We start from the raw sequence: 20,659 nt of genomic DNA, 5'->3' as shown, positions 1-20,659 counted from the left end.
CTGTGTCCTTTGACATACCATCTGGTCTTCCCAGCCTTCTTGCTTCTGGGCACTGCGATGGCCCAGGCTCCTCCACCTCACTTCCGGTCTTAGACCCAGCCCACCGTTTGCTCTGGGGTGCCCCCCTTGGTTTTTACTGCCACTGAACTTCCTCGAGCACAGGAGGCTAACTGGAGGGGCTAGGCAAAGGTGTGAGCCAACATGCGCATCTTCCTGTCACTGCCGGCATCCCTCAAACGGCACCAGTCCTTCTTCCCAGCATCCTAACTCCTGGCTCCCACCTGCTGCCACCCACCCCCCACATTTCTCCAGCTTCTCTCCACTCACTCGGCATCACAAAAGATCTGGGCGCTGGAAATGATAGGCGGACAGGCAGATGGACCAACTGTGTTTCTGCAGGTCTCTGTGGGTCTTGGCCACAGGCTGGTGGCCCCGGGGTCTTTGCTTGGGCCGTCTGTGTGGCTGAAAAGCCTGGCCCTTCCTTCTCCTTGGGGAAAGCCTCCAGGCAGGACCAGAGTCTCGTCCCCGCCTCCGAGCATTGTGCTGCCTGGTGACGACCTGGCGCTGCTTCAGCCCTCACCCCATCTCACACTGTACAGACACCCAGCGCACCCTGGGTACCAGCGGGGGGCCATACCAGCCGCCCGGTAGCCCATGGCCAGCTCTGTCCCAGAAGTCACAGGCCCAGACCATGTAAACGGCCTCTGCTGAACTGCAGTCAGGGCACAGGGACACAGCGAGCCCATTTCCCTGAGGGCAAAAGCAAGTCCTTTGTCGGCACTGTGCACCCAGCCAAGCTCCAGTCCTTGAGCCCCTGCCCTCCCCACCGCCCTGCCATCTGCCTGGGCTCCCAGTAGGCAGTCACCTGCACAGGTGCCCTGTGGGGACCAGGTCACGTGGGCGCAGAGGACCCTGGGAAAGACAGACCATCCCCGCACGTGTGTGCATGTGACGTGTGTGTCTGCGTGTGACCTTGGCCCAGCCCAAGCCCCGCTGGAAACAGCAGCTGTCCCCTGGCCCCAGGTACACCACCTGGAGTGTGGCCAGCCTGGAGGAAGGGCCAGTGACAGGAGGAGGGGAAGCTCTGGGCTGCCTCCAGCCCCATAAATACCCACAGGCCCCTAGGGCAGGTGTCGCAGAGGCAGCCGCACACCATGGGGCGCTGGGAGCTAGCCGTCTTGGGCCTCGCCTGCTGCTTGGCAGTAGCGAGTGCAGCGAAGGTAAGCAAGAGCCCAGCTGAGAGGTCGGCCAGGGGAGGGAGCCCCCTCTCACCTCCACTAAGCCAGACCTGGAACCTGGGGACAGGGCCCAGCAGGGGGAAGACAGAGAGTCATTGGCAGAACCCGACCACCATTGTTAACAGCATCTCCCGGGCACTTACTCTGCATTTCTAGCAGGATGACTCAGGCTGCTAAATACAGAATATCCAATTCAACTGGAATTTCACATAAACCATGAGTCAATTTTGGTGTATGTTTCACCCAATGATTAAGACATACACTTAAAAATATATATATTGTTGTTTATTTGAAATTCAAGTGTAACTGGTCAAACTTGCTGAGTCAGCCACCTGACCCACAACCCCCCTCTGGCTCCGTCGTCTGTCTAGAGACGTCAGTGTGGTCCCCCTTTCCCAGAAGGGGTGACGAGGGCCCAGAGCAGACAGGCTATTTGCCCAATATCACACAGCCACTGTAGCCAAGCAGGAATCTGGAACCCACGTTAGTCCAAACCTGGAGTCTGGCTCCTGGTGTAACCTCCATCTCCTGCTCCTCCAGCACCTGCTTGCTACAGCGTCTCTGCCCAGACACAAGTCAGGAGGCCCAGCCAACCCTCCTGGGGCAGCCAACCCTGCCCACCCTCACTGACCTCCTGCGGGTGTGAGCACCCGGGCAGGGAGACATTTCCAGGACGGAGCCAACAGCCACACGCAGATGGTGTGGGTGCTCTGGCAGGGCTCCGGTTAGGGGCCCATGAACCCCGCAGGCTGGTCCCTCCACCCCTCAGCCTGCTCTTCAGACCCCTGCTGCCTAGAGCTTCAGGCCCTGGTCCTGGGTTCCTTTTGCCGCTCTCCTTCTGGGGGGTTCTTTCCTGGGGGCTGAGGAGGCCCTGGTTTCCTCTGTGCTGTTCCAGCAGCCAGCGACACCCTGCCCACGCTGCCGACATGGCCAGGGTCCCCACGCCCTGTCCACCATGGGGGGCCTTCAGGCCGGTCTCAGTCACACAGAGTTGTCAATCCCTAGCCCCCCAGTGCCCTCTCCCAACAGCCGGGAGGCTGTTCAGGAAAAAACGCCTGGAGCATGGAGGGATGGGAGAGACAGGGGCCCAACTCCCAGGGCATCTGGCAGGGATTTCTTCCGGCTTCTTTCTCTGTAGTTCCAGCCCGGCCTGGAACTTTGTTCCCCCTGCCCCAGCGAGGCAGGGGGCCCCTCCCAGCCCAGACTTAGATCAGAGGGCGGCTGGGATCTGGTCAGGCCTGGGATGTGGGGCTGGCCCACTCTCGCCCCGCTGGAACCTAGCTCAGGAGAGATCCAGAAAGCCCGGACCTGCTTTCCCCCCAGATCAGGCGGCGAAGCTCTGGGAGAGAAGGGCCCAGCTCTGAGGCCAGACAGGAGCTGCTCAGCAGCAACTCCAAACGGGAAAGCCTCAGCTCCCTTCAGGAAAAGTGGGTTGATGGATGCCAGCCCCCAGGCCGCCGGTGAGGGCTGGACACTTGACCCATCTGGCGCCAGCTCAATGGGAGTTCTGGCGACCTTGGGTGGGCAGGGGTCTGTCCCAGCCTGAAGCACAGGGGTTGTGAGGATTTGAGGGGACTCAGTCGAGGGGGAGATGAGGGGCAGAGGAAGACGGGCCTGCTGATCAGGGAGCTTACTGCTGGGCGTGAACCATTTGGCGTCCCTAGGCGGCCAACCACTGCCGGCAGCTGGACAAGCCGACAGGCCACGAGGCGGGTAGTGTTGTCACCCATCTTACAGGCAGGTAAACTGAGGCTCAAGGTCACGGGCAGCCATGGTGAGAATCCAAACCTCCACCCCACCTGTCCCAGCCTCCTTGGAATGCTTCCCTGAGTGCGGACTCATGGCTTGAACCAGCCTCCTCTGAGATTCAGGGAGCGGGACACCCCAGGGGTAGGAGTGGGGTGGGGTGGGATGGGGAGTGAACCAGCTCCTCCAGCGATGTGAGCAGGTGGCAGGGGTCTCGGTCCCAGATGCAGGTGGGCCCTTCCCTGAAGCTGTCTCGGGGGAACTTCTGGGAACCCGGAGCCTGCAGGGGGGCTATCCTCCTCCGGGGGCCCACCAGCCAAAGCCCCCCTGAACTCTCCCCTCCCTGGCCAGTTGGGCTCCGTATACACCGAAGGCGGCTTCGTGGAGGGCGTCAACAAGAAGCTGAGCCTCTTTGGCGACTCTGTTGACATCTTCAAGGGCATCCCCTTCGCTGCCGCCCCCAAGGCCCTGGAGAAGCCCGAGCGACACCCCGGCTGGCAAGGTGGGAGCAGGTGAGGGCGGGCCGGGTCCCGAGGCTGGGGGGCCGACCCTCACGCCAGCCCCTCCGGCTGCCTGCAGGGACCCTGAAGGCCAAGAGCTTCAAGAAACGGTGCCTGCAGGCCACGCTCACGCAGGACAGCACCTACGGAAATGAAGACTGCCTCTACCTCAACATCTGGGTCCCCCAGGGCAGGAAGGAAGGTCCGTCCCCCCCCACCACGCCCTCCAGCTCCCCAAGCAGCCAGAGGCCTGGCTCCGGCCCCTGGGTTGTGTCTCGGGGCTCCAGAGCTGAACTTCAGCACAGATCGGATGGGGTGGGGGGATGGGCAGGACGTGGGCGGGGTGTGGGGGTGTCGGAGGGGTGTATCTGGCATCACGCAGCCTGCTCCCCTCCCCCTCAGTCTCCCACGACCTGCCCGTCATGATCTGGATCTATGGAGGCGCCTTCCTCATGGGGGCCAGCCAAGGGGCCAACTTTCTCAGCAACTACCTCTACGACGGGGAGGAGATTGCCACACGGGGCAACGTCATCGTGGTCACGTTCAACTACCGCGTTGGGCCCCTGGGCTTTCTCAGCACCGGGGACTCCAACCTGCCAGGTCTGCCGGGGGCACCAGGCGGGGGGAGCCAGTGTGCCCGGCCTCTGAGCTCTGAGCCCAGAGGCCACGCCCCTCAGCATCCCTCATCCCCAGATAGCTCCCCACAGTCCCCCAGAAAGGGCCCAGCCTCCCATCTGCTAAATGAGGGGGGCTGGAGCTGGACCGTGAGACACAGGAGCTGCTTGGCAGCTGAAACAAAAGAGAAGAGGCTGCCGGCCAGCTGGCCAGACCCCAAGAGACGTGGGGGTGGGAGCCACTGAGAGACACAGGAGGTGGCACACCCAGGGGGCACCTCGGGGCGGGGCGGGGAACAACACAGAATTCCCCGGACAGACTGGAGGGACTCTGGCCGGACCGAGAGAGCTGAGCCCCCGGCCTCCAGCTCCCCTTCCCCCGGCCTGAGACTCCCCTCCCCCAGCACCCACCCATCCAGCCTCCTGGGGACACAGCACGCACCGCCCTGGGGCTGGACAGGGTCTCCACGCCATCAGGGATGATGTCATCCCACCCACATGGACTGTGCGCCTAATGTGGGCCAAGCCCCCTGAGGAAGCCCTCCTGCCCCACCCACAGGTAACTATGGCCTTTGGGATCAGCACATGGCCATTGCTTGGGTGAAGAGGAACATTGAGGCCTTCGGAGGAGACCCCGACAACATCACCCTCTTTGGGGAGTCGGCCGGAGGCGCCAGCGTCTCTCTGCAGGTCTGGAGGCCCCTAAAGGGGTCACTCAAAGGAGTGGGAGGCAGTCGACGGTGATGGGGAGAAGTAAGGCTGACGGGCGCCTCCGTCGGGGTGTCCCTGGCCGAGCCCTGCAGACAGGCGGGCACAGGGGGTGACTGGACCTCTCTGTATTGCAGACCCTCTCTCCCTACAACAAGGGCCTCATCAAGCGAGCCATCAGCCAGAGTGGAGTGGGTTTGTGTCCTTGGGCCATCCAGCAGGACCCCCTCTTCTGGGCTAAAAGGGTAAGGGGGCACTCTGGGGGCGGGGCCTCCCTCCTTTTCACTCTCTTCTGGACCGTGTGTCCAGCAACCTGAGCACTGCCTCTCTGTCCCCAACCCCCAGATTGCAGAGAAGGTGGGCTGCCCCGTGGACGACACCAGCAAGATGGCTGGGTGTCTGAAGATCACTGACCCCCGTGCCCTGACGCTGGCCTATAAGCTGCCCCTGGGAAGCACGGAATGTGAGTAGGGGCTGCTGGGGGCTGGGGACCCGGGGGCTTCCCACTGGATGCCGGATCTCATCCTGGCTCTGTTACCAGCTCACTGGCATCCCCAGGCAGCTCGTTGCCACCCCTGCCCCGGCAGGCCTCTGTGGCCATGGCTGGAAGTGGGGGAGGTGTCTTTCCTCTTGTCTTCGGTGGGTCATGACCCCTTGGAGAACAGTTTGGCCCCATCCCCAACCATGCACACATAGGCGGTCATTCGTGCATGATTTTCAGCAGATTTATGGACCCCAGATCAAGACAGCCTCTGCACATAGATAAGCATTCATTCTTTCCTCCACTCATGAATTCAGCAAACATCTCCTGAACACCTGCTGCAGCATTCCCCTTCCAGCTCTGCTACTCTGTACCCCAGGAAGGCCAGGGGCCCAGCGGCAAAATCCTGCAAGTGTCAGTCTCATCAACCCAGGAAGCGATCTTTCTCTCTCACCCCTTCCAAGGCCAAGTGCAATGCAGACGCCATCGTTTGCGTCTGGACCTAATGTGAAGTGAACCACAAGTGTTACGTGAACATCTCGGCCCAAGATGCAGACCAACTGCATATCTGAGGGGTCCGCGTCCGGGGAGTCGAGCAACTGCAGACTGAAAACATTAAAAAAATTCCAGGAAGTTCCAAAAAGCAAAACTTGAATTGGCTTCCCGCCCTCCCCACGGTCCCCCCTGCCCCCCATCGCAGGGCTTCCCTGATAGCTCAGTAAGGAATCTGCCTGCAATGCAGGAGACCCTGGTTCGATTCCTGAGTTGGAAAGATCTGACGGAGAAGGGATAGACTACCCACTCCAGTATTCTTGGGCTTCCCTGGTGGCTCAGCTGGTAAAGAATCTGCCCGCGATGCGGGAGACCTGGGTTCGATCCCTGGGTTCGGAAGATCCCCTGGAGAAGGGAACGGCTACCCACTCCAGTATTCTGGCCTGGAGAATCCCATGGACAGAGGAGCCACACACACATATGTATATGGGGAGATGTTGGTAGGTTGTATGCAAATAGTGCACCATTTTATATAAGAGACTTGAGCACTTGGATGTTGGTGTCCTGGTAGCAGTAGTCATGGATTTGCAGAAATGTGACTGTATTTTCTTTTGAGCTGAATTGGAGGGGAAACGGGACAGGCCTAATGGGGACAGGGCATACGGTCCTTTGGGGCCAGTTCAGGGGTCTCACACCATTTCTGGCTGACACGCTGGAACCTGCCACAGAGAGGGGGCACCTCTTTCTCCAACGGTCCCCTCCAAGATTTCTAGACTTTCCTCCTTCTTGATTCAAGAGAGCAAGAGAACAGGGACCAAAAAAAAAAAAAAAGAGAGAGAGAGAGAGAACAGGGAGAGGAGAAGGGCATCAGGTTGCAGTGAGAGAGCAGGCCCGGCGCCTGGACCAGCGCTCCTCGTCCTGGGGGATTTTGCGCCCAGGGAACGCATGGCAGAGCCTGCAGGCGGTTCTGGTGGTCGCAGCCGGGGAGGGAGCACCACTGGCGTCTAGTGGGTCGAGGTCAGGGAGGCTGCTAACACTCTACACTGCGCAGGATGGCGCCCCCATGACATAGAATGAAGAGGTCGGAAGGTCAATAATGCTGAAGCCGAGGAGCCCCTGTCTCCATCAAAGGAGGTGCAGCTCCTTGGTGGCCTCAGGATGGAGTCAGTTCCTGCCCTGGAGGTCTGGGGCAGGCGCAGGTGGGTAGCAGAAGGTTTGGAACCTGCTGCTGTTCGCCCCCAGACCCCAAGCTGCACTATCTGTCCTTCGTCCCCGTCATCGATGGAGACTTCATCCCTGATGACCCCGTCAACCTGTACGCCAACGCCGCGGACGTCGACTACATAGCGGGCACCAATGACATGGACGGCCACCTCTTTGTCGGGATGGACGTGCCAGCCATCAACAGCAACAAACAGGACGTCACGGAGTAAGCCGGGGAAGTGGAGGGGGTGCGGCGGGGGTGGCATCAGCCGAATGAGGAAGTCGGCACCGTGAGGGTGGGGAGGGGCCGTCTGTGGCCCTCTGCTGCCTTGGTGTTACTGGTGCTCAGTTGCTCGGTCGTGTCTGACTCTTTGCAACCCCATGGACTGCTGCACGCTAGGCTTCCCTGTCCATTCACCATCTCCCAGAGCTTGCTCAAACTCATGTCCATCGAGTTGGTGATGCCATCCAACCATCTCATCCTCTGTCACCGCCTTCTCCTCCCGCCCTCGATCTTTCCCAGCATCAGGGTCTTTTCCAATGAGTCGGCTCTTCACTTCAGGTGGCCAAAGTACAGGAGCTTCAGCTTCAGCATCCGTCCTTCCAGTGAATATTCAGGGTTGATTTCCTTGAGGACTGACTGGTTCAATCTTGCAATCTCAGGGCGTCAGATGCCCTCCTGTGGGCAGGGGGTGGAGGGTCCAGTGCTCGTTTGCTGTCTGCAGGGAGGACTTCTATAAGCTGGTCAGCGGGCTCACCGTCACCAAGGGGCTCAGAGGTGCCAATGCCACGTACGAGGTGTACACCGAGCCCTGGGCCCAGGACTCATCCCAGGAGACCAGGAAGAAGACCATGGTGGACCTGGAGACTGACATCCTCTTCCTGATCCCCACAAAGATTGCCGTGGCCCAGCACAAGAGCCACGCCAAGTGAGGAGGGCGGGCGCGGGTGGCCCACCGGGGATCCCAAACACCTTCCCAGCGAGGCCTCGAGGCGGGCAGCTCCCAGGAGTCCAGGAGGCCTGGCAAAGCCAGGGTCGGTCCCCACCTGTGCCTGCGCTGTCTGCCAGGCCTGACGGGCCTTGAGAGGGCCCATCCTCCCAGCCTCAGCTCGGGGGCTTTACCGAACCCTCCTGTGACTCCCGGCCCAGGCCAGGCCTGTACGCTCTCCCACACCCCTCGGCCCTCCCCGTCAGAAAGTCCTTGAGTCGGCCTTCCATCCACAAGCTGTCTGGAGGGCAGTGCCGCTGGGTGATATTCTCTGCGATGGGTTTCAAATTTGACAACTTTCAGAACAAGCCTGTGGCCACTTTTAAACCCTCCATGTGATAATAGCCAACGAAAATGAAAAATAAGCTAGGGATGCTTAAAAAGTAGGAAGATAAAATTTCACCTAGAACCCAGGTGGCACAGTGGTAAAGAATCTACCTGCCAACACAGGAGACACAGGTTCGATCCCTGGGTCGGGAAGATCCCCAGGAGGAGAGAATGGCAACCCTCTCCAGCATGCTTGCCTGGAGATTCCCCATGGACAGAGGAGTCCATGGGGTCGCAGAATCAGACATGGCTGAGCACACACACACACAGAAATCTAGCATGAAAACTCAGCAATAAATTTGGTTGGAGCTTCCTGTCAGTCAAGGCCAAAAGGAAATAACCGAGGACGCAACCTACCTTGTCCCATCAAATCAAGACTATAGATTCATGTGCAGAGAAAAACAACCTTTCTCAATACCGAATTATGAAGGAAGATGTCTCTATACTGTTGGTGGAGGCCAAGTGTAAACGCACTTGAAATTGTAGAATCCATGAAGTCAAAAATTGGGCCACGGTTTTCCTTCTCCTGGGTGAAAAGATCCAGATCCTTCCTGAGTCTTTTTTTTATGTATTTATTTTGAACTTGCTGCATAGTCTGTGGGATTCAGTTCCCCAGCCAGGCATTGAACCTGTGCCCTTGGTACTGAAAGCACTGATTCTTAACCACGGGGCTGCCAGGGAATTCCCCTTCCTGAGTCTTATGGGAATTGCCCAGACCCTTCCCTACACCCCCACGGCCTTCCCCTGGGGCCCATCTCTGGGGTGGGCGGCCCCAGGTGGGCACCCTGCCAACCTGGGTGATCTCCCCTCCCTCCTCAGGAGCGCCAACACCTATACCTACCTGTTCTCCCAACCGTCTCGGATGCCCATCTACCCCAAGTGGATGGGGGCTGACCACGCCGATGACCTCCAGTATGTCTTCGGGAAGCCCTTCGCCACCCCCCTGGGCTACCGGGCCCAAGACAGGACTGTCTCCAAGGCCATGATTGCCTACTGGACCAACTTTGCCAGAACTGGGTAAGGCAGGGGTGGGGACGGCCTCTGTCCACATCACTCTGCAGGCTGGGGGTTCAGTCCCTGTTCCCTTAAACACTTACCCTCCCTGAGCCCGGGCACCCCGTCCATGTGAGGCCAAGGGCTCCCGACTGGGCCCCAGGATGTTCACGTGCCCAACCAGTGCCTGGGAGACATGGAAGTGCCCATGGGGCAGAGGGTGGAAGACTGCCCAGGTGAGCAGGGGATGGGGGTCTCCAGCTTCCTGTGAGCCCCCTGGCCCCACCCAGCCACCCAGCCTTTTTTCTCGCTCTGCAGGGACCCTAACACGGGCCACTCGACAGTGCCCGCAAACTGGGATCCCTACACCCTGGAAGATGACAACTACCTGGAAATCAACAAGCAGATGGACAGCAACTCTATGAAGCTGCATCTGAGGACCAACTACCTGCAGTTCTGGACCCAGACCTACCAGGCCCTGCCCACGGTGACCAGCGCGGGGGCCAGCCTGCTGCCCCCCGAGGACAACTCTGAGGCCAGCCCCGTGCCCCCAGCGGACAACTCCGGGGCTCCCACCGAACCCTCTGCGGGTGACTCTGAGGTGGCTCAGATGCCTGTCGTCATTGGCTTCTAATGTCCTTGGCCTCCAGGGGCCACAGGAGACCCCAGGGCCCACCTTCCCTCCCAAGTGCCTCCTGAATAAAGCCTCAACCATCTCTCTCTGGCGTCTCTTTTTGCTCCCAAGACCCAGCTGGAGGAAAACGGGGTCTTTAGTTATCACGAGACCCAGGCACCTGGTCCAAGGTGTTTCCCCCCATCCGTCAGCCCTCAAGCCCAGGAAGCCAGCAGGACCATCCTCTTTAAAGAGGAGGAAACAGGTCCATAGAAGTGAAGCATCAGGCTAGGACTGGGACTAATGTGTGGACCCCCCATGAAAGGCCGTCGGCTCCCAGGCGCTGGGCTCTGCTCCCGAGGGTGGGCGGGGCCACAGCCAAGAGAAAAACTGGGTTCTGCAGGGGGGGCTGCCTCTGGACCCCCGAAGCCCAGCCACGCCCAGGTCCTCTGGGGCGTGGGGAAAGACCACTGTTCTAACTCGAGTCTGGAGGAGAGAATTGGATTCTGCCTCCAGGTGGCTCCACGTCCTGGAGGACAGAGCATCGCATTGGAAGGACAGGAGCAAAGGTCGCAAGAGGAACGCACGTGGGGCTGTGCCCCGTGAGGGGGTGAGGGGCAGAGGGCAGAGTCAGGGTCATCTCCGCCGCTGGGAATCCGGCCTGGGTATGTGCCCGAGGACAGCAGAGCAAGAGTCAAACCCAGAGACTCCAAAGCCAGTGCTCGCAACAAGGCCAGGGGGCTGCCTCTCTCCCCTCCTCTCGACTGTTCTGTGGTCACTGTGGTGTGGGGGTGAGGGACCAGCAGGTCCAGGGTACTGGGTGGGTGCGTGGGGCAGCAGAGCCAGCTGCCAGCCCCAGGCTCCCTCCCTGGTGAGTTCTGCCCCCGAGGCCGCAGGTGCGGAGCCCAGGACCAAGATCACCTCTGAAGCCGACTGAGCCCCTGTGTAACTGTTGCCAAAGGCCCTGATGATCACTAACAAGCTTCTTCCTGGATCCCACTTAGGCAAAGATGCCCACTCCACTGAGCACCCTTTAGCGCCCTAACCAATAACCTAATGCCAACCTTCCGGCAGGAATTTTGTCTCGAGGCTCTAAGAATTGCTATTAACTCAGGAAAACTGTCGACTCTTCCCTGATATGTCAGGAGGTCACTGCGCTCACTGTGCCCACTTGATCTCTACTCCTCGTTCTTAATAAATCCACTCCCTTCTGAAATGCTCCTTGTTTGGAAAATTTTCAACCCATGCTCAGCCAGCCTCAACACTCACCAGCCACAGACGACGGGCTGAGCCTGGGCTGTGAGTCCTGTGGCCCCAGGCAGCAGAGCTGAACAAGGGGCAAACGCAGCCCCCCGGGGAGCAGGAGGCACACCAGCCTGGCCCGTGACCACCTTGTCTGCGCTGGGCTTCCTGGTCGGTCCAGGGCTCTCCAGTATGAAAGACTGAGATGTCCCCAGCGCGGGCTCTCCTGGGGCCCGTCCCTGCTCTCGGCCAATGGAGCCAAGGATGCCATCTACCTGCCCTCTGCCACAAACGAAGTGTTTGTACCTGCGGGGTCTGTTCTCAGGAGCCTCCTCGGGGCCTGGACTATCCTGCGACATGGCACTTCCCTCCCGCGCTGGGGGACAGCTCAGCTGTGCCTGTCATGCAGGAAATCACGTCCCGGGAGGGCTGGGCTGCATCAGGATGTGTGCCCAGTCCCCACGCTGCACAGACACAGCGAGGCAGAAGCGAGCCTGGCCGTGTGTCTGGGTGACACCCCTGCGGCCGTGGGGACGCCTTGTGATTCGTCCGGCTCTTGCCTTTCCAGGCTTTCTCCAGGCCATGAAGCAGAAAATACCTACCGAGGTGCAGGCTAGAGGCCAGTCCAGGGTCCTGAAGTCTCCCTGCTGGGCCAAGAGATGACCCTTTAGCTCCTATTAGGGTGAAGCCTGGAGGGGACATGCGGGGGAGCTCTGGCCAGAGTCTGTTCACCACCCTGATGAGACGTGGTGTTTCGATATTCATGGGCAAGGCTATTCCCGAGCGTGCCTGTGGGTTGGCAGTCTTGGGAGCATCCCTTGCCCCCTACACATCTTTCAGCCTTTCCCACAGAAAAGGGTCAAGCCTCCCATCTCCCCATGACATACCCACAACATAGACCTGGACAAAGAATGCAGCCATCCGAGGGGTGCAGCTCGAAGGGCTCCAGTCCAGCTGCCCTTCAGGATAAAGTTGGTACCAACACGACTGCATTTGTAAACTGGTGACTGTGCGAGACGGTGGACCTCTGAACTACACGATCTCTGACTCTGTCTCAGCCAGAGAAGGGCAGCGTAGGGGTCCTTCACTGGCAGGAATGAGCCCCCTTATCCTGGAGAACCAGCGCTCACCCGGGATTTGTCAGATGACAGCCTGGATGAGTGGCCCCAAGTGCCTGACATAGAGAGGCACGTGACCTCCTAGCGAGATCCTAGGTGAAAACAATCGTGTAAAGAGTTGCAGAGGACATACGCACACCTACGGCTACTTCATGGTGATGCATGGCAGAAATCAAAGCAATATTGTAAAGCAACTGTCCTTCAATTAAAAATAAAATTTTTTTAAAAGTTGCAGAAACCCTAGAGTTGCTGGAAATCCCAGCTCACAAGGAGCCGAAACGCTTAAGGAATGAGGCCCAGCTGTGGCTTTAACAGCTGCGTCACAAATACTTGCCACAGATATGAAATGAGCAGGAAAAGGAATTCTGAGGTGAGAGACAGGGATTCCAGGAGGTCAAGGGTCAATCATGGGGCCCCAGAGTTGGGTGAATGCAGATCTCCCCCTGTCCATAGTCCCTGGCTGATAATCGCCCCCCTGGCCTGCTTCCTCTCACTTTTTAATCTGTTTACAATTTCTCCCCATTAGTGCTGATGGAATTCCAGACTTTGACCTTGAAACCTACAAGTGGTTTCCCTTGTGGTGGTTCCGTCACTAAGTCTCGTCCGACTCTTTGCAGCCCATGGACTGCAGCATGCCAAGCTCCCCTGTCCTTCACCATCTCCCAGAGCTTGCCCAAACTCATGTCCAGTCCGTGATGCCATCCAACCATCTATAACCATCTACAAGTGGTAGACTGGTGGTCAAAAGAAACTCCAATGAGATAAGCAGAAAATGTTCCGTCTTCCTCAAAAGCTGTAGAAAAGCAGCTTTCAAGGAAGTTTTCTAAATTTTTAATTGGGATATATATAACATAAAATGTTACTTTTATAAACATGTATTGAAATATTAATTAGATATTAAATCAATATTTTATTTTTTAAAGGATGATTCAGTGCCATTAATTCCACTCACACTGTTGAGCAACCATCACCCCAAACAGAAACTTTATACTCATTAAGCATTAACTCCCCATCTTCCCTCCGCCCCCACCCTTGGTAATCTGTCCTCGTTTCTGTTCCAATCAATTTGCTTATTCCAGATGTTTCTTACAAGTGGAACCTGTGTTTTCAAGGCCCATCCGTGTTGTAGCATGAATCAGAACTCCACTCCTTTTTACGCTGAATACTATTACCATGCATATTGTTGGCATACAATTGTGCGTGGTATTCTTTTTTCAAGTCTTTCTTCTTTGAAAATTTGTTTATTATTTTTGGCTGGGCTGGGTCTTCTGTTGCTGCACATGGGCTCTCTCTAGTTGCAGACGGCAGGGGCTACTCTCCAGCTGTGGTGCGTGGGTTCACTGTGGTGTCCTCTCGTTGCAGAACACAGGCTCTAGGCACACCTGGCTTCAGCAGTCACAGCACGTGGGCTCTGGAGCGCAGGCTCAGCAGTTGTGGAGCACAAAAACTTAAGGTGCCCCGCGGCATGTGGGATCTTCCTGGACCGAGGATCAAACCTATGTCCCCTGCATGGGCAGGCAGATTCTTAACCAGTGGACTGCCGGGCAAGCCCCAGTGTTCTCTTATAATCCTTATTTCTGTAAGGTCAGTGACGATGTTCCCACTTCCATTTCAGATTTTAGTAATTTGAATGCCGATGTTGTCAATTTTTTCCCCAAAGAATCAAGGTTTGGTTTTGTTGACTTTTCTCTATTTTCCTAAGCTCTGCTTTGTTTCTCTCCACTGTCATTTCATCGTTTTCTTCCTTCAGTTGGCTTGGAGTTTAGTTTGCTCTTTTTCTAATTCTTTACATGTATAGTCAGGTTACTGATTTGAAGACTTATTTTTTAATGTAGGTGTGGAAAGCTGTAAAATTCCCTCTTTGCACTACTTTTTCTGTATCCTGTAAGTTTTGTGATGCTTTGCTCTTGTTTTCATTTGTCTCAAGGCATTTTCTTTCTTTTTTTAAAAAATATTTGTTTCTTTGGCTGTGCCAGGTCTTGGCTGCAGCCCTCAGAATCTTTGATCTTCCCTTGAGACGTGTGGGAGCTAATTCCCTGACCAGGGATTGAACCTGGACCCCCTACACTGGGAACGTGGAGTCTTAACCACTGGACCGCCAGGAAAGTCCCTGAATTTGCATTTTAAGTCACACAGGGAAAAAAGGTACAAACAAAACTGCAACAATAAAGGCCTTTGGAATTACCAATTCGTTACTTCTCCTAGCGTTCTTTACTTTTTCACATGGCTTTGAGTTACCGTCTAGGGCTTTTTCATTTGGCCTAAAGGGCTCCCTTCAGAATTTCTTGTAGGCACGACTATTCATAACAGACTCCCTTAACTTTATCTGGCAACATTTTTATTTCCTTTCATCCTTAAAGAATAGTTTACTGGATATAGAATTCTTTTTCTTTCAGCATTTGAAATATGTTATGTCAGGGAATGTTTAACAGGAGGATTCCTATGTGCTGTTTCTCACAAATTCTCTGTTCCTTATCAGTTCCTATTCCAAGAATGAGTAGAGCTGCACGCAGCTCCCAGGACTGAGATCATGAGAAACGGTATCTACTTGGATTCCTTTCAGTAACCCCCTTCAATGACTCTTTTCAGCATGTATTAGACTATCCATATTGTGGCTATTGATAAAATTTCATCCTGTGTAATAGCTGAGTAATCATCCTACTAAAGATATATAAGCCTGCATTTCTGCTAATAAAATACCTTTGCTCCATCAGAGCTTGGGTCCCCGTGTCTTTCTTTCTCTCTCTCTCTCTTTCACGTTCTTATTGTCAACTCCGGATCGCCAGGTTCCGGTCCATTAAAGGACCCCAACAAGTGGCACCCAGAAACAGGGACTCTGGCATACGTGGCATTTCGGACGGAGTGACTCAGGGACCTACTGAGGTCGGTAAGTACTAAGACACGGGTCAAACAGCTGCAAAGCCCCGTCATTTCTCTACTTCACCTCACCATTTGTTTAAAGCTCAGGGACTTCTGGTTTCGTGCCAATGAATAGAGGCTTGTTTTCAAACAGTGGTCAGTTTTGATTTAGAAATTTGGCACCAGGTCAAAGAAAATGTTGAACGAGCCACCAAACAGGGAAAAAATATTCCATTTGATTTCTGGCACCTATGGGCTCTCATTAAAGCTGTAATTCTGCCATTTCAAGGTAAATTCTAACCCTCCCAATATTCAACAACAGATAGAACACATTTTACATGAACATAATTTAAATGATAAAACTTTACAAAAGGCCCAATTAAAACAACATAAAATATTTCGAAATTTTCTCACTAATCCTACCCCGGCTACTCCAAATGCTCCTCCTCTGCCAACAGGCGCAACTCCAAAGAGCTCTCCTTTGCTAGAACCTAACAGTTCTGATAACGACTCTCCTGAGACACCTTTTGACACCAAAACCGGCAATACTTTTTTAGATAATAATAAGTCCTTAACACAGACTCACATTTGCAAAAAAATCAGCACTTACTCACTCTCCTCCATGACAGAGGCTCTCTGAATCACTGGCTTTGCAATCACAAATCTCTGAAGCCGATGGTTTCTCTGCCTTTCCAGTTTTAAGAAATCCTGATGCTCAAGGACCCATAATACCTCAATATGATGGTATTAATCTTTTTTACATGCAACAAATGAAAAGGGCTATAATTATGTATAGCCCACATCCGCCTTTTACTAAAGAGCTTCTAAATGTTGTGGCATCTTCTATCGGAAACTTTATTCCCAATGATTGGCGAACTTTAATAAAAGCTGTCCTTAAACCAGGAGAGTATCTTCAATGAATAATGTGGTTTCATGATATAGCCAGGGATCATGCTAATAGGAATGCTCGAGCTGGCACTCCCCAAACCAAATTACTTTTGAAATGTTAACTGGCTCCAGACAATTCGATACCATAGAAGCTCAAATACAGTGCCCTCCCTTATTATACCAACAATTAAAACGGTGGCCCTTGAAGCTTGGGATCGAATGACTCCTCAAGGAGAGCCCACAGGTAGCTACACTGAAATATTACAAGGACCTAATGAAAGTTATGCTGATTTTTTAGCTAGATTGGAAACTGCTATTTCCCGTATTGTAGTCGGAGAAGAAGCCAAAAAACAGCTAGAGAAATTACTTGCTTATGAGAATGCAAATCAGGAATGTCAAAGAGCTCCAATTCATGAGACTGGGACTATTATTGATTATTTGAAGGCTTGTCGCAATCTAGGGTCAGAAACTCAAAAGATGCAACTGCTAGCTGAGACGATGGCTACTGCCTTTAGAAAGGGAAAAATGAAGGATGCTTTACATGTGCAGATAAAAACCATTTAAGAAGGCTAATAAAAAACCTCCAAGAATCTGCCCTCGCTGCCGTAGAGGAATGCATTGGGCCAAAGATTGTAAACCTAAATTTGATATTGAAGGAAAACCTATTCCAGAAAACTCCAAGCAGGGGAGCCCCCAGGTCCCCTTCAACAAAAACCAGGGGCAAATTCTCTCTCTTCCCTCAAACCCTCAGCATCCGGCAGTGGCAGTGCCGCTAGTATATACCAGCCCTAAATGATCTTTCCCTTTACCTTCAAGCAGTCCCTTCTAGAATACCTACCAGACTTTTGGGGCCCTGCCCCCACAAACCATTGGTCTTTTACTCATGCAATCTAATTTGACTTCTAAAGAAACTGCTGTTTACCCTGAAGTAATTAATTCAGATTATAAAGGAAAAATTCAAATCATGATGTCATCTCAGATTCTATGGCAATTCAGAAAGGGGGACAGAATCGCTCAATTACTTCTTTTGCCTTACATTTCTATTAACTCCTCTAATGATGTACGGACAGGCAGATTCAGCAGTACAGATCAAAAACAATCCTTATGGACATCATTGGTATCTGAATATGCCTGACCAAATATAAATATCAAAATTAATGGTAAAAGATTTTCTGGTTTCCTCGACACTGGATCTAATATTACTATTATTTCCAAACACTTATGGCCCCAATCCTGGCCTATACAAAAAATCTCTTGCCAAATTGCAGAAATTTCTCAAACCAAAGTACAAGAAATTTATCCAAATGTTCAAATCTACCCATATGAAGGACCACAAGGGCAGCCTGCAACATTATAAGTGACAGATGCACCCGTAATTTAATAGGAAAGGACTTACTTACGCAATGGCAAACTCAGATATACATTCCACATTCTTCCTAGGGGCCACTGCTCACCACAAAGCAATTATTAAAATAACTTGAAAGAATGACCAGCCTATTTAGACAGAGCAATGGCCCCTTATGAAAGAAAAATAACAGGCTACTAAAGAACTTACAGACACACAATTAGAATTAAAACATATTGAGGAATCTTTCTCTCCTTGGAACTCTCCTATTTTTGTTATAAAAAAGAAATCTAACAAATGGCATCTCTTAACAGACCTTAGAAAAGTTAATGCATCTATGAAACCTATGGGTGATTACAACCAGGGATCCCATCGCCTACTGCTGTTCCTCAAAATCGGCGCATTATTATTACTGATTTACAACGTGGCTTTTTAAATATACCTTTACACCCTTTAGCTGTGAAATTAAAAGACGCTTACTCCTTGGAAGGAAAGTTATGACCAACCTAGATAGCATATTCAAAAGCAGAGACATTACTTTGCCAACAAAGGTCTGTCTAGCCAAGGCTATGGTTTTTCCAGTGGTCATGTATGGATGTGAGAGTTGGACTGTGAAGAAAGCTGAATGCCGAAGAATTGATGCTTTTGAACTGTGGTGTTGGAGAAGACTCTTGAGAGTCCCTTGGACTGCAAGGAGATCCAACCAGTCCATTCTAAAGATCAGTCCTGCGTGTTCATTGGAAGGACTGATGCTAAAGCTGAAACTCCAATACTTTGGCCACCTCATGCGATGAGTTGACTCATTGGAAAAGACCCTGATGCTGGGAGGGATTGGGGGCAGGAGGAGAAGGGGACGACAGAGGATGAGATGGCTGGATGGCATCACAGACTCGATGGACGTGAGTCTGAGTAAACTCCAGGAGTTGGTGATGGACAGGGAGGCCTGGCGTGCTGCGATTCATGGGGTCGCAAAGAGTCAGACATGACTGAGCGACTGAACTGAACTGAACACCCTTTAGACCGGGAGAGATTCACTCTCTCTCTTCCTTTTCCTAATCATATCAGGCCTTATAAAAGATTTCAATAGACTATATTACCTCAAGGTATGCTTAACAGTCCTACTATTTGTCAAAATTTTGTAGCCAAGGCTTTACATCCAATGTGATAGCAATTTCCTCATGCATATATCATTAATAATATACTGTAACTACAAATAGGAGAAATGATATTTTTGACACTGAATGGCCATGATATTCTTTATTATTTTTTTTTTATTAGTGAAGTCGCTCAGTAAGTGTCCGACTCTTTGTGACCCCTTGGACTGCAGCCTACCAGGCTCCTCCATCCATGGGATTTTCCAGGCAAGAGTACTGGAGTGGGTTGCCATTGCCTTCTCCACATGATATTCTTTAGACTCCAGAGAAAACTGATTAAAATAAAATCTTTTTTGAAATTGAAAAATGATTCTTCTTACACATGCAGTTAGGAAAAGGTTAACTTGTTAAAATACTTTTTTGGAGTGCCAATTCTGCCTGGGAAACAAAAACAGGTCTAAGAAAAAAACCTAAAGTTAACTCTTATCATGTCCTTGGGGTACACAGCCCACTCTGTCTGGGACTTCAGCCATAAACAAATTGGTGGAACTCAAAAAAAAAAAAAAAAGGCAAAAAGATATTTTAAATTTCAAACGGAAAATGATGCCTGTCTATCTAGATTTATCTATGTCTAAATGTCTGTCTTTGTTTTTGAATAATATGAAATTAATGAGCTCTATTTAAATTCAGGTTCACATGAACTGAAAAAAATTCAATATTAAATGTTTATTTAAATATAATTTAAATGTAATTGTTTACTAATCTAATTAAGACATGTCTTAAGTCAACAACATTATGTAATACTTTTATTATGCCTAGGTTTAAGGTAAACTAAATTTGTCAACAAAAGGGTAAATTTTTATATATATATATAAATATATAAATGATATGAAAACTTTTAGATAAACTCTATTAAAAATAATTACATTTTAAATAAAATAATCTATTATTATAATCTAAAATAATCTCTTAGGATTGGGGTAACTTAAATCTCTAGAATTGTACTAAACTAAATAATAAAAGTTTATTAAATAGCTAGGTCATTTCCAAATAAAATAAGATTTTAAAACATTAATTACTGAACATTAACTTCCTTTTATAGAAAGTTTTTCTTACAGAGATTTTAGACTATTAATAAATATATAATATATACTTATATATAAATATGTATTTATTAAAATAAATATATATAATAAATATATTCACCAATCTATAAAATGCTAATATACAAGACACTTCATGGTTGCTAAAGAAAAATAAGATGTATATTTTTAATAAAAAGGTATAAAGTATAACAAATTAAATGATAAATACAAAAATATAAGAAAGGTTTATAACAAATGAAAGAGAATTTTATGGCAAGTGGATATAACTCATTGTCCTGAACTTCCTTCCTCTTCCTTCTTACATGTCTCAATCGATACAAATTCTTCTTTTATAGGGGCCACACCTCTCCGAGGTGAAACTACACGACATGTTATAACCCACCTGTTAGCTTACTTTGCCATAATGAGAACACCTAATTCTATAAAAACAGACAATGGCCCTGCCTATATTTCTGAGCAGTTCAAACAATTTTTACATTCATTCTCTATTAAACAGATTACAGACATTCCTTATAATCCACAAACACAAGACATAATTAAACAAACACATTACACATTGAAACTACAAATAAAAAATTAAATAAGGGGGAATACACAGAAACACATTTACCTTCCTTATCCAGAGCAGACGTTACTAGATTCCAACGCAATATATTTTTTAAGCCTATAACTATTGTTCACATAGCTTTATTTGTTTTAAAATTTTTTAAACTTACTGCAAGGAGATATTTTGACAAAAGCAGAAAAACATTTCAAGACACTGAAGGACACCTCCCTTCCTCTGCCCATTTGGTATCAAGGCGGGTTAACTGATCAATGGAAATCTAGGAGACTATTCTTACAGGGAAAGGGGTATGCTTGCATTTCTCCAGATGGATCCAACGAACTCACGTGGCTTCCTCTTCCGAAGATTCGACCTAAGGGAGCCCCCAGCATTCAAACTAGAGACGAAACAACAAAAACCCCAAGAGGAAGAAATTCCAGTACAAGCCATGGCAGCTTTAAAAATTTCCAAAAAAACGCCGCACTCGACATCATCGACCTCATGATCTCCCTACTTGGGGACAGATAAAAACCCTTACTAATCGAGCTGAAAATCTGAT

General features: G+C 51.3%; 1 protein-coding gene across 1 annotated transcript; it reads left to right on the top strand.

Annotated features, from left to right (window-relative positions):
• Nucleotides 1–1,049: 1,049 nt before the first annotated feature.
• CEL (carboxyl ester lipase) lies at nt 1,050–10,001 on the top strand. The gene is made up of 11 exons (XM_086323355.1): nt 1,050–1,220; nt 3,336–3,486; nt 3,564–3,686; nt 3,887–4,084; nt 4,658–4,788; nt 4,944–5,051; nt 5,152–5,269; nt 7,022–7,208; nt 7,708–7,911; nt 9,118–9,315; nt 9,610–10,001. Exons 1-11 carry the CDS (start codon nt 1,155–1,157, stop codon nt 9,923–9,925), a joined length of 1,800 nt encoding a protein of 599 aa, XP_086179481.1. The 5' UTR covers nt 1,050–1,154; the 3' UTR covers nt 9,926–10,001.
• The last annotated feature ends 10,658 nt before the right edge of the window (nt 10,002–20,659 follow it).

The sequence above is a fragment of the Bos grunniens genome, chromosome 11, assembly GCF_055505025.1.
Source record: "Bos grunniens cultivar Pamir isolate PY7600 chromosome 11, Bosgru_T2T1.0, whole genome shotgun sequence".
In the NCBI taxonomy this organism is placed as follows: domain Eukaryota; kingdom Metazoa; phylum Chordata; class Mammalia; order Artiodactyla; family Bovidae; genus Bos; species Bos grunniens.
Note: the sequence above shows the minus strand (reverse complement) of the source record. Positions and strands in the feature narration are given on the sequence as shown.